Source organism: Panthera pardus, unplaced genomic scaffold (genome assembly GCF_024362965.1).
Source record: "Panthera pardus isolate Hobbes unplaced genomic scaffold, ASM2436296v1 HiC_scaffold_15, whole genome shotgun sequence".
Classification (NCBI taxonomy): domain Eukaryota; kingdom Metazoa; phylum Chordata; class Mammalia; order Carnivora; family Felidae; genus Panthera; species Panthera pardus.
Genome location: NW_026526710.1, coordinates 47,717,941 through 47,732,168, shown reverse-complemented (window position 1 = coordinate 47,732,168; position 14,228 = coordinate 47,717,941). Strand labels below are relative to the sequence as shown.

Genomic DNA, 14,228 nt, shown 5'->3' with positions numbered 1-14,228 from the left:
GAAGCCCAAATTATTGCAGGGCTAACCATTTTTATGATGTAACATCTGAAGAGCTATGATCCTAAAAGTTTCCATTTATTTCAACATTGACTCACAGAGGTCTTTAAAGATCGAGGAGTGTCTTATTTTTATACCCCGCTACTGTTTTTCCTATCTGAATATAAATATGATTTTGCTCTATGTGATTGAAATAAATGTTTTAATATTTTTTAAATGTTTATTTATTTATTTTGAGAGAGAGAGAGAAAGAGTGCATTTGTGAGCAGGGGAGGGGCAGAGAGAGAGGCGAGGGAAAATTCCAAGCAGGGCTCAATCCCATGAGATCAAGACCTGAGCCAAAATCAATAGTCGGACCAACCGACTGAGCCTAACAGGTGCCCTGAAATGTTTTAGAAACTGGGTCCTCACCTTGTCTTCAGGTTGAGCTCCTTCGATTCCCCACTGATGAATTGTTCCTTCCGAACCATCAGGAACTGGGATAAATCCTCCTGCCACTCCCCCCATAGAACCCATCCCGCAGTCACAGATCAGCAGCAGAAGAGGGGCCACTGGTTATAAAGGAAAAAAAATATGGCAACATTTGAGTCATTTGGAAACAATTTGACGTGACAGTTGTCTGAAAAGTTACAAAGAAAATACAATATTTTCAGTACTCATGGAACATCTGATAGAAAGAAAAATTAGTTTCTACAAAATAAAGTGTAAGCATCCTAAAATTTCATATAATTATGAAACCGCAGGAGATAGATCATTCTTGTGATATGTGTATTTTCTTAAAATAGGGATTGTTTGATGAATGGTAAAAGTGGTTGTTCAATTCCTCAATCCTTTTCTGTAGTAGATATATATTTTTATTGCATTTATTTGTATATGCTGAGCTATGTATATTATGTCAGGTGAATACACACCTGATTGGTCAGGATTTTGGGCAGGTGGGCGGGGTAACGTTCCTGTAATCAGGACTCTACAGATCTCCTAGTAAACAGCAATTAACCGGCAAACTCCCTCCACAAGTAGAATGATGAGCTAATACCAATGCATTCTTAATTGTGATTTAAGAATCTCTAGCTTGGAGGGGCCTTCCAGTCAGGGTAATTTTCATTCTTTCTGTGCATATCTGTCACATCTCAGCAATAAAGATTAACATCATTCTCATGCTAATGGACCAAGAGAAAAATGTACTCTTTCTTGAAAAGAAGCCCTGGAAAGCTAGGTAGTCAGTGACCCCACCCTCACGTCTGGGCTGTCAAGTCTTCTTGAATCCTCACGTTTGAATTCTGTCCATTTAGAGGTGGTTTAGTGAGGGGTTTAAGAGCACAGCCTCTGGAGCCAGACTTGCAGGGTTTGTATTGTGGCTCCAACCCTCACCAGCTAGATACGTTATATCATCTTTTCTCATTTCTATGGGTTCATCCAGAGAATGGGAGAGTGCATTTTATCTATATCATAGCTTATCGTGAGGATCAAATAAGTTAGTAGTTTAAGAAAGGGTAGTGAGTGCTATGAGGATTTGCTGGTATTGTTTGGATGGGTTACGTCAGTTATGCAAATTAGGTCAGTCCTGTATATTAGCTCTGTACAAAATGAAAAAAGGCCAAGTATATAAATAAAATAGGTTGGGCATAATTGATGTATTTTCTTAAGGTCTAATATAATGTTCATGTAAATGATACTACTACAGGCTTTTTTAAATTGCCATTCTCAATTTCATGACTGTTAGTGTGCGGGATTGAGTCCTGTGAGTTGACAAATTAGTTTTATTTTTTTTTATTTAAAAAAAAAATTTTTTTTAATGTTTATTTATTTTTGAGACAGAGAGAGACAGAGCATGAATGGGGGAGGGTCAGAGAGAGAGGGAGACACAGAATCGGAAACAGGCTCCAGGCTCTGAGCCGTCAGCACAGAGCCCGACGCGGGGCTCGAACTCACGGACCGTGAGATCATGAGCTGAAGTTGGACGCTTAACCAACTGAGCCACCCAGGCACCCCGACAAATTAGTTTTTAAGGTGATGAAGGTACATCTGTACGCTGAGCATTTTTAGGTGGGCATGAATAATCTTTTAGTGATCTTGCTTGTCACTGTATCTGCAACATATATCTGGTTTTTATATATATATCCAGAAAAAGTTTTCCAAAGTGTTGAGTGCATTTCTACGGTCTGAAAAATGTGTGTTGTGTCCTGCGCAAAAATCAAAACATGGCGTTTTTTCAAATGGTAGCAACACAGGAAGCAAATATAACACTGAGAATATAACACAGTGTGTCTTCTCTGATTGCCATCTGGAGCCCAATCCAAAATGTACAATGGCCTGCCTCTATGATTTATCCACACCCTTAAAGTCAGCATTTCAAAATTAAGCTCATCAGTGCCACCCTATGTATCTGTGCCTCATCTAATATTTCCAGTTTCATTGAGTGATTTAAGTGACAAGTGAATTCAGTGGTTCAGCTGGGTTTCTTATCCATTCTTCATATTCATCAGTCTCCAAATCTCCACGTAATGGAGATTACGTGTAAATCTCCATTACACGTATAACAAATATAATTGTTATATTGTAAATATAACAATGCCTCACACATTTACCCTTTCTTTTCCACTCTCATATCACAGCTCTGAATCTGGCTTCGATCATCTCCTTGAAAGTATCACAATAACCTCCTAACTGTAATTTCATTTCTAATTTAGCGCACACACCACTGCCCGTGTTATCTTTCCAAAACACAAATATGAACATGCTAGGTTTTTATTCAGACACGTTCAGCAGCTCTTTTTTCTCATAACTTAAGGAACAAACACCGTAACAGGTGTATGTAAGCCCTTTCAAATTGGTGCCAGTGCATTCTCCAGGTTCAGCTCCTTTACTGTCCACAGTTTCCCCATTTGTTAACCTCCCAACATGTGAGTCCTAAAACAGGAGAAGCATTTTCTGGCTTTTGCCCAGTGCCGTTGCCCTTTGGAAACACTTTCCCCTCTTTTTGTACTTATACCTGACTCATTTTTCGAGCCACAATTTGATGATTCTCCTATTCTGTGAAGCCCCAGTAATAGCCCTTGGTAGTAAATTCTTCGATAGCTGTATCATGGTATAGTTTCTTCCATAGACTGAGACACACATACATCTGTGAACTACGTGAAAACCAGAATCAGGTTCCCTTTTTCAGCTGGATGCTTGTCAAGACTCACATAGATGCACTTGAAAAATTTGGTTTTGAAATCGAGTAATATGATATTGAAAAACTGAAAGGTACGTCAATTTCAGCTGTTAAATGACATGGTGCGTGATAACTGCAAAATAGGAAACACTTCTGAGGAAGGAGGAAGGAGAATATACGTGTGTTGGACGACTCTGGAGGTCACACCACAGTTGTAAATATAACAACTTACTATTTTTTTTTAATAAGAAGAGATATGAACAAATACAGCAAACATTAATATCTATTAAGTCCGAATGATGGCTATGTGTGTGACTGTCATGTAATTTTCTGTACTTCTTTGTGGTTTGAAAGTATTTCACAGATTTTTAAAAAGTTTAAGTGAAGGGGTTGGAGTAGACTTGATTATCACGCACAGTCATTTTATTCTAAAAGCCTATGGTTCTGTAATAAATTTGGGAAGGGATTGTGAATTTTTCAAAGGTTTTTCTTATATAAGAGTTTGCCATGAAGTTCTTTTACATAGAGACCTATTACATTCAAAATATTTCGTTCACAAGATTTTGATTTAAATGCAGCTTTTTAGAAACCTGACCATTAAATAAAATAAATTTTGCTTTTATTGAAAAACAAAACATGTGTAGTTTCCCCACATGTGTTCAATAAACTTAATCTTATTAAGTAAAAGCCGTTAAGAGGGTGAGTATATGGGTGGTAAGCTATTTTCAGGAAGTGCTGGATTAAGCAATAATTTTTCAGGGCCCCTGATGTATTAATGTTCATTATAGAGTTCAAACATCTATATTCTCTATGTTTTTCCTTAGATTTATTTGGCCAGGGTTCTCCTTCTATTTTAAAATCTCATGAGATTTTAATATGGAGAAGACATTTTAGAAAGTAGTGCATTGTGGATAAAGGCGTTATTTTGATTATGAACATTACTGGCAGTGTGTAGAAAGTTCATGCTTTAATTTTTTCTTGTTGATTCTCTTGCACTGTTTTCTAAATGTCTAACATGTATGACATGCTTTGTTGTATTATGAGTATAGATTGTTGGCAAATGACACGTTAACTTTAAATATCTCAGATTCTTCCTGAAAATGCCACTTTCCTCTATCTTTGCCTAGAACGCAGTTAAGGAATGGCTCTACGTTGCAAATGTGGCATCCTGTGCAGCATGCCTCCGCAGAGACTGATTCCTCATCCAAAACAGAATTTAACTTTGGCATACTCACATAGCAACAGCAGAAGACCAAGGAAGATCAGGCCAATGGCTGCAGGTCCCAGCCTCCATGATGAGCCTCCACCTATGCGTTCAGGGTCTTTGTGCCCGTTAGAATTTCCACAGGTGTCCCTGTTGTCACACTGACAGACTTGTAGAGTCAGGCTCTCTGGTGTCTCACACTGTCTGTCCTGACTGTCGGTAACTGTGAGCGAGATGGTGTACGTTCCAGGAGACACCTGCTGCTGGGCGTTAAGGAGGGCGGAAGTAGCTGCAGACAAACATCATACAAATCAACAGCAGGACAAGGTGTCTTTTGCCCTTCAAACTACCTATTTTTGTTAACAGAACCAGGGGTGCCTTAAACATCATGGTCACAAATAGTGAGACTGATAGTAAGGTGAGATTTGAAGGGGTTCAGTTGGGTAAAGCAGGCTGCACTTCCTCCTTGTCCTTCTTTCTGCCTCTGTTATTGTCACTCATGAAGACCCAGTCCTACCCTGATATTTCCCTTGAAAGATGATGGGAGGCAGGTATCGTGTTGACACGAAGCCCCCCTCTTCTGTGACGTAACCACTCTCCTGTATGTCTGCACCAACCCCCTGAACTCTGGTGTGTGGCCCTCAGAACATATGCCTTCCCCCTGAGTTCATGTTTTATGCCTGACTTATCAAGACTGAGTTTCTGCTTTGGCTTCCACTACGTTAGCTGTTCCTGATAGTTTGCATCCCCTGTGCCCAAACGCTGGTTGTTGTATGGGATTCTCTGAAGTGACGGCCTGTTGCCTGTCTGTCTCGTGAATATTGATCACCCTCCATTCTCCATTGCTGTGTTGTCCCTTTCTAAGTGGGCTCCAGCAGCAGCTCTTGCAAGCTGCAGAGTTGTGTCAGCTGGATCACTCTCGATCCTACCCTGCCCTTTGGTACTGTGCTCGAGCCACTCAGTCCACACTGTTGCCTTGTGCAGCCTCACCCAAGCAGGTGTGCCTAGTGCTGGCTCTCCTCTGTCTCTGATGTTTTGTGTGTGGCCTTTTTATTGGCCACGTGCCATGTGCCAGTAAACCCGTTTGGACCCAAATTCTACACGCGTAATTTGGAGCTCGAGACTTCTACCAAGATCAGTAAGGCCCTCGGAAAGAAGGCCGTGGAGAACAAGATCCCAATTGCTGATACTTGTGGCTAGGGCGCGATAGAGCACATTCATGGAAGGGGGCAAGACTGGTTCAGAAAAGAGCTGGGGAAACATGAGAAGATACTTATTAAGTCCAATGGCTATTTCTACGAGACTGCTAGAAAATATAGGTAATGTAAGTTTAGCATGATAAAAGTTAGGAGAAATGGAAGGATGGATTAACTCTTTCTCACTGGCTAATGGGCTAATGGGAATTTCAGTCCATCATGCTCTCAAAATTCCTGACCAGTGACAGACTAAGTAGCACCGCCAATGAGCCTTCAACGGGCAACTCGTCTAGTGCTTCATGTCTGTTCACAATCTTCCCTGTTAGGAAAAGTTTATATATTTAGAAATTTAAACAGCTCTGCAATAAAATAGATGCCCGACTCTCTTCTTTTTATGGTGTGCTGTGGAGGTAGAAATAAAACATTAAAAGCATGAAAATGTAAAACAGACTGCACCCGAAAAACAGAAAATGATAAATGGCGCTAACATTGTATCGTATCATTCCTTTTCTCTTCTGAAGAGAGAAGAAATTCATGAGACTAGGACCACATCTTCACTGCAAATAATTTTTTCAATTATTCTGGGAAAAGACTTGCTCCCAAATGAGCTCTTTTATCCATCTGGAAATAGAAAGCAGCAGCAACTTTCATTTATGGAAGCAAGTTTCCTATTACTCACCATTGAGTGTTGTGATACTCCATACAACTGGCAATTTTAGAGGCTGCTCCTCCAGGGAAAATGTGTAGGGGCCAGTATATTTATTGTCTAGTGCTCTAGCTGAGACAACCACAGAAGGCCGTGAGCTACAAATTGTTGTCTTTTCAAGGACGATTGTTGGACAGTTTTCATTAAAACTGGGTACTTCAACATATACGGTGCCTGTAGAAGTTTTACCTGTGTTTTCTGTAAGAATAACATTTTAGAGTTAAAGGAATATACAGAATAAGATATACCCAAGAAAATCTTTTACTTTTTTTTAATGTTTATTTATTTTTGAAGAGAGAGAGAGAGACAGAGTGCAAGTGGGGAAGGGCAGAGAGAGAGGGAGACACGGAATCCGAAAGCAGGGTTCAGGCTCTGAGCCATCAGCACAGAACCTGATGTGGGACTTAAACTCATGAACCGTGAGATCATGACCTGAGCCAAAGTCGGATGCTTAACCGAGTGACCCAGGAGCCCCGAGAAAACCTTTCAAATGTCTCTTGCATGCAGCCACTTTAATATGTCTTCTCATGAGAAATTATGTTTGTTATTCTTACAAGTAAAAAGATGTCATTTAATTTCCACATCTTGTAAAAAGCAAATTTAAATTTGTCAACTTAGCTGGTGACTGTAATTAGTAGCATTGGCTATTAAGTTAACATGCTTGAAACCAAGACCTCTGAGGTGATGCATTCACTGATTACCAATAAAATCAACATAGAAACAATAGTTTTCTTCAATTTCTCCATGCCAGTGCATGGACCTGGCACTAGGTGAAAGATTTTTGCTTCTAAACCTTGATCCAAAGTATTTGAAATAAACAATGATTTATTTTTATCATCCAAGATATAGAAGTTAATTGAAGAAAAAACTTTCAATGTTGACAATCTCAAATTTGCCAGTGGTGGGATTATATGAATAATTTCTGTTGTTTCCTGTGTAGCTTTTTGCTGTTTTTCCAGGTGATATGATTTTTGGTGTTTATTCTTGTTTTATTTTCCTGTGTTTGCTTATTGCCTGGGCATCAATTTCTTTATACTTGATGGAACACAAACACTCAATGAATACTATTTTTAAGACATCCGAGAAGATTTTATTGTTCAGTGATATAGTCACATGAGATCTCTGTCAGTAGCTTCCTTTATAAGTAACTCAAAAAGGCATCTCACATTCAAGCTGAGCTTTCCTGATAGGCATTATGTATCAGTCTTTATCCATCCTCTAAACACCAGAAATTCCTGGAGGCCTAAAGATTCTGCCTCAACACAGCAAACCAGAGGGACTGAACACAGAATTCACTGGTACTACAAACTCCATTGAGAAAGTGGAATGCTCAGTTTTTTGGATTCAACTGCCTCAGATTTGAGACCCAAGGGCCCGAAGATAATTAACTGTATTTAGTGGTGAGCTAATATGTTAAGTAATCATAATCATCTATTCATAAAGAAATGCCAATTGGAGTAACATTTCTCTAAAAGTGATTGAAATATATATTTTTTAATTTTTATTTTTTAAGTAATCTCGACACCCAACATGGGGTTCGAACTCACAATCCCAAGGTCAAGAATCACATGCTCTATGGAGCCAGATGTGAAATATTTTGAAATATTTTGAAATATTATTTTCATTTTGAAATATTTTGAAATATTATTCTTACCATCTATGGCCAGAACCTCAGCTGTGATTGTCTTGTTAACTATGAAAGTAGAATCCCGATCGATGTTTTTGACAAATTTGATTTGAGCAGTTTTTGGATCAATGAATAGCAAACCACCATCATTACGTCCCATGATGTACCTGTTTTATGATAGAAAAGATGATAGTTTTCTTTCAAGTATGGAATGTTTACCTATTTAATGAAAATGACTCATTTTATATTTAATATATTTATATTTAATTTAAGACATTGAAAGATACTTTTAGAAATGGCAGCAGAAAATCAGCATATTAGCATGGACAAGCAGTATTTCATAATCCTTAAGTATTAGCCTGGTTTTTCAGTTTTCTACACTGTGCAATAAAATAATTGTGTCCTTGCTCTTACAATAACTACTCTGCATGGTGTTCTTATATTGGGTCATGAATGTTTTGTAGGTGCTGTGTACCAAGGTCTTCTGGTGAACTTCTACTCTTTTTAAAGACTCAACTGAAAGTTTCTGCGAAATTTTTTCCCGATTTCTCTTGACAGGCTAAGACATTCTCTTAGTTTCCACTTTAACTTACACTCATGTTATCTTTACTCATAGTGTAGTATGTTCCGTGATTTGGCTACATGTCTCTTCTTGAGTTACCCAGTTGTTTGAGTTGGCACTTTGTATCTCTGTATTCTTGGCATATAATGTTGGGGTGTTATTTTGTAGTAGCTTGTAAATGAAAACGACATCAAGGAATAATGTAAAAACAGTCTTACTTGACGTATGAGGCAGCTTTTCTGGTGTCTTCATCCATGGCTTGATATGTTCCCAGGACATAATTGACCAATTTTTTAGTACTTATGCCTTTCTGCACAGTAAATGTCTTGGAAGCCGGATGGAACATAATTCCTTCTTTCACATTCAACACTTTAACCATGACTGGGGTTGACTGGACTCGATACTGAGAGATTACTGATTGGTGAAATTCAGCTTTGTTTTTGACAGCAATACCAAGTTGCACATTTTGTAGTTGCTCATAATCTAGAGCCTGGAGTAAAAAATAGAAGGGAAGATGTATCACAGAAATACAATCTGGCAAAACCAGAAGAGGAAAAGAGAACTTTATGTTACATGCTATGAGTGGCTGTTTTTATTTCTCCATAGCAAGACAATTTCAGAAATCATTGTAATGTTGAGATAGAGAAATCATTATTTCAGAAATCATTGTAATGTTGAGATAGAGAAATCATTAAAATTTTTAACTTATAAGACTTCAGCTTCTTAACCGATGCTTACAAAACAGGGTACCTCTTTGTAGACTACTAAAACATCATTATAGCTCCTTTAGGCTCTGTGGTGCGATGGAAAGAATCCCAAATTTGTATATAGTAGCATGGTTTGATTCCTGGTTCTGTGGCCTAATAGCTGTGTGACTCATAGCAGAATATTTAATTTCTCTGATTCTCAAATTGTCACTTCTGAAAAAACCCCCAAATCTTACCTCATCAGATTGTTGTGAGGACTTCACAAATTTTGTCCCCAAATGCATTCCTAAAAATGGCAGTTATAGCCATTCAGAGAATAGCTATTGGATTCGTGTGCAATAGCGTCTTTCCTGATTTAAAAATTTCTAGGTGGCAAAGGCGGACCATCATAATAAACTTGGTTGGCCAATATGCATCTGAAAAGCAGTGGGTGGGTGGCCCACCAACTCTTTGTAGAACCATTTTCAGATGGTCTTGCATGATAACTATTTGTTTGACCGTCTTATTGATGTGGCCCAAATCAAGGACTGAGGAATCCCAGGAAAGCTTCTTCCATTCACTAATACATTTTTTTGAGTGTGATGAGATAAGGAAATGTTCATTGGGGATACATTTGTATATTACTGAAAATAATTAAGGGCAGAGTTCTGGATTTGAGTTTTAAGTCTGTAATGAGTAGTTTTGTGAGCTCAAGCATTCCCCAAGGGAGTGGAGGAGAATGTATAAACAGGTAATTATAATACAAGGGGAAAATAACAAGAGAAATTATAGAATCTATGCGCAAAAGTGAGTGAATACTTCTACTTGGGACAGTTAGGAATCCTGAGATGTTTCAAGTGAGCTGAGTGCTGAAGGATGAGGAGGATTTTTTCAGGCAGAGGTGAAGCGTTTTCAAATGCCCAGAGTTACAGAAAGTGACAGGGAGCTGGCTGCAGGTGGTGAGAGGCCTTATATATAACTCTGAGGAGGCTGAAGGTCATCTTGAAGGCCAGCAGCTGGTCATCAATCCTGGCTGCGATTAGAGTTCTCTGAGGAGTGTTTAAGACCCTCCTTTGCCTGGGCTCCCCCACAGACTAACGGAACCCATAGTTCCTACATTGCCATGGCTGAAGAAGAGTTGCAGGTGATTCAAGTGAGCACTAAGAGTTGAGGGTTGGGGCACCTGGGTGGCTCAGTTGGTTAAGCGACTGACTCTTGATTTCAGTATAGGTCATGATCTCACAGTTGTGGGGTTAAGCCCCACATTGGGCTCTGCACTGAATGCAGAGCCTGGTTGGGATTCTCTCTCTCCCTGTGTCTCTCTGCGCCTCTCTCACTCATGCACAGCATGTTCGCTCGCTCTCTCTCTCAAAACAAATAAAGAAACTTAAAAAAAAAAAAAAAAGAATTGAGGACCACTTTCACAGCCAATGGAGAACAAGGAACGATTTTGAAGAACAGAATGATCCAAATTGGTTTTAAGAAAAGCATGTTAGTAGACCGGTGGCAGGAGGAGGATGAAGGAGGCATAAAGGACATCAATCAGGAGGGATTATAGACATCTAGGGGTAAGGAGGCAAGGCCAGGTAGAGCACAGGCCAGCAGAAGGAAGACCAGGGCCAGACTTTAAGGACAATTTCCAGGGCAGAATTGGAGGACTGGCTGTTTGTTGTGAGGAAAGATATGGCCCAGGTTTCTAGTGTGGAAACTAGACGACACTGATACAGGAGAGAGAATACCTCATTTTAAGGGATTGCTGGGGGTTTATAATACACCCTTGCAAGTGAGGATGGCCTCAGCCCTCTCTCTGAAAAGCAGAGTAATAGGAGCTGCTTCCACAGCTTCCAGAAATCAGGCATTCCCGCAATGTTATGCCCTTGTTAAGGGCATATTATGGGTCTGACACTCTACTGGACTCAAGGAAATAAAGAAAGAAGGAAGGTCCCAGATAGTCCGGTGTCCTGTGCCAAAGAAGGTCTTCAAATAGTGGTTATTTTTTCTAGTCTATATAGTGTCCAGGCAGAAATACCCTTACCCTTACATTATTCCAGATTGGATTCTGTGTGTGGGGCAGGGGGAGTGTCTGTTATAGCTAAGCATTTTAAATGGAAGGTTTACTCAATTATTATTTTTTATCTTGCAGATTTAATTATACAGTCCCATTTCCAAAAAGTTGTTATTTTTCCCCTCTTATGACTGTAACTAATCCACTTAACACAAATTGATAAATTCACAAGCCACAATACCATGTATTCTTATCTTTTCCTAACTTTAATTGTAGAGAGTAAATGGATTAAGTCAATAAATGTGTTTTACATTCTGGTGCTTAAAGCAGGCACACCTATGAATATATGTATATTAGTGTGTGCTTACTATAGAAACTATGATAGCTTGGAAAGAAATAAATCAACATGTTTAATAAAAGCTGTCCTGAGGCACCTGGGTGACTCAGTTGGTTAAGCTTCTGACTCTTGGTTTCGGCTCAGGTCATAATCTCATGGTTTGTGAGTTCAAGCCCCATGTCGGCTCTGCACTGACAGCATGGAGCCTACTTAGGATTCTCTCTGTCTCCTCCTTCTCCTCTCTCTCTCTCTCTCTCTCTCTCTCTCCTCCCTTTTCCATTCTCTCTTTTTTTCTCTCTCAAAATAAATAAACTTAAAAAATACAGTAAAAAGAAAGCTGTCCTTAGGTATTGGGGCTATGTTTGTGTCTTTAAAAAATTCTATCTACTTTTATGTGTTTTCTTCGTTTTCTGTAAAGAAGAGGCTTATTATTAATAAGTGAATAAAGTTTATTTGTAGAAATGATAGAGTTTGGGCTAATATGGAATATTTTTACCACTGAAGAGAAATAGAACTTACCTTAACCACCTTCAGGATACCTTCATTGGTTCTGGGATCAGTTTGTATTTCAAACCAATTCCCTTCATTTCCAGAGGTAAAGAAATACACTGCAAGCCAGTTATCTGTGAATTCTTCATCCCAATCTGTAACTTGAAATCTAATCAACTCAGAACTTAAAGTATTTTCCTCAATCTGTACTGAATACTAAAAAGGAGAGAAGCAGAATTTTGAGTTATTGTCAGGTTTATCTAAAGAGAGTATATTTATTCTGAATAGCATATATCATTAATTCTGAAATTATGTATTGCCCCTTGCTTGTTACTAAATTCTTATATTTTACAAAAGCTTCTTTTTTAAGAAAGATGCAGACAACGTAAATAGAAGCCAGCAAGCAGGCAAATACTGAATTAGGATGGCAATATATTGTATAAATACAATGGGATGGTAGTATTGTAGTATAAAATTAAGAAAAAATCATAAATTATTCTTCAAGAGGCAAGGTGTACCTGAGATTCTCTGAACATTGGGAAATTATCATTGACATCTTTTACTTTAATACTACATTCACATTGAGTTGAAAGTCCTTCTCCGTCTTTGTCTGCACCACTCACAACAAGATGATAGCTGCTAACTTGCTAAATTTGGAGAAAAATAAAAAAAAAAAACATAATTAATCTCTAGCACCAAGAATACAAATAACACCTACCTGCTTCCTATGGGGGTGAAAATATTCAAGTTCATAGTTTATTCTCGAGAAGGATCACATGAGCTGTTCATTGTCCATCATAGAGGAGACATGTGGGGCTCTGGATGGTTGGGTAAGTTTTTATGGGGCTAAAACAGGTTTTCATTTTTGTGAGCTTCTTAGGGCAAGAAAGTACACAGTTGGAGCAAGATTGGGCATTGAAGATGGTGGGATGCTTATTTGAGGGAAGTTCGCTTATAGAGCTTTCCTATTGTTCTATTCAGACAATCATTTGCATAAAAGTAATAGAAAGTCTGACAGGGTATTGTGTGGTGATAAAGATGGTGGTGGTGGTGATGGTAGTTATGGTGGTATGACGATGGGGAAGAGAAGAAGGGGATTCCTTAGTGTTCTGGAAGCAGGGGCAAAATTAAAACTATTCAGTAGTAAAAGTGTAACATCAGAGAAAGCTTTATACCAGAAAGAAATTTCTTCCTTCATCTGAGAAATTTCATTTTCCTGCACCATTTAAGGAATAAGTCACAGTTGAGTTTTTGTCCCTGGATGCTTTGATGCCTTCTTTTACTCTCCACTTTACCTCTCACTGGGATGCTGATACTTGTTTATTTAGGGTACAATTGATTCTACAGGTCTTAGGAACACATCTCACCCCGCTAGAATCACACTGGAATGCAAACAGTTTCCCTAGATTGCCTAGTTGAGTATGGAGAACTTCTTTTTCTTTCTCCTTAGGTAAAATGGGGTCACCTCTCTTTCTTACAATCAAATCCTTTATTATTGAATAATCCCAAGTGCCTTGCTTTACCTCTCGATCAAGAGAATTGGTTAAAGTACGGACTTCGCCAGTGTGTCTGCTTAGGAGGAACATGGGTGTGCCTGCAGGTTCCTGAGAGACAATTTTGAAGGCAATTTTAGAGTTCAGGTGGTTTGGCTCATCTGCATCTGTGGCATTTAGTATCATCACCAGCGAGTCTAGGAATACAGAAGTAGTTCACTGAAGAATATTTAAAGACTGACATTCTGTTCACATTAAATATTCAACACCATTTCAAATTGACCTTTGTTTTTAAAAATCTTGTCTATCGATATACTCAAAAACGAATTACATGTCTTTTTCACGATCTCTTACTGTCTCAATCAGGTAGAACTGTACTGCCTTCTGTAAAAATCCTCTCATTGGCCTTACGCCTTGGCTGTATTGGAGTTGAGACTATTTTCTGTCTTTATTTCTTCCCTTCATGGATGGCATTATCATTCTTTCCTTTTTGCAAATTATCCAAGTAATTGTGTGTCTCTGTCCTTTATAATCTAAAAAAGTCCAGGTGATGCAGCCAGGCTACCTAAAACCACCCTTTTAGCTTTATGACTACTGCCAAGTACTCATGTGACTTAAATATATAGAATAAGATACTATTGACTTGATAACAGGACTACAACCTAGAAATACAATGGCAGTGGATAAAGTACAAAATATTACAAAGGAAGACCCAGGTTATTTTGATGAATTTTTCTGCACAACTACTGGTGAAACTAAGACAATAAAT

At 38.7% G+C, this 14,228-nt stretch overlaps 2 protein-coding genes and 1 long non-coding RNA gene across 4 annotated transcripts in view; 2 read left to right on the top strand and 1 right to left on the bottom strand.

The window, feature by feature from the left end:
• DSC1 (desmocollin 1) overlaps positions 1-14,228 on the top strand; it is a 351,913-nt gene that overhangs the window by 21,937 nt on the left and 315,748 nt on the right. The gene's annotated exons all lie outside the window — the stretch shown is intronic.
• The window catches only part of DSG3 (desmoglein 3), a 32,763-nt gene that overhangs the window by 4,919 nt on the left and 13,616 nt on the right, over positions 1-14,228 (bottom strand). The window contains exons 6-13 of the mRNA XM_019465474.2: positions 13,490-13,656; positions 12,485-12,613; positions 11,997-12,182; positions 8,668-8,939; positions 7,915-8,054; positions 6,234-6,458; positions 4,390-4,647; positions 409-548 (exon numbers count right to left, since the gene is read on the bottom strand). Coding sequence (XP_019321019.1) covers positions 409-548; positions 4,390-4,647; positions 6,234-6,458; positions 7,915-8,054; positions 8,668-8,939; positions 11,997-12,182; positions 12,485-12,613; positions 13,490-13,656 — 1,517 coding nt within the window. The remainder of the gene's footprint in view (positions 1-408; positions 549-4,389; positions 4,648-6,233; positions 6,459-7,914; positions 8,055-8,667; positions 8,940-11,996; positions 12,183-12,484; positions 12,614-13,489; positions 13,657-14,228) is intronic.
• LOC128777078 (uncharacterized) lies at positions 947-2,113 on the top strand. Its single transcript, XR_008422253.1, has 2 exons — positions 947-1,754; positions 2,000-2,113. It is a non-coding gene; the product is annotated as an uncharacterized LOC128777078 (long non-coding RNA).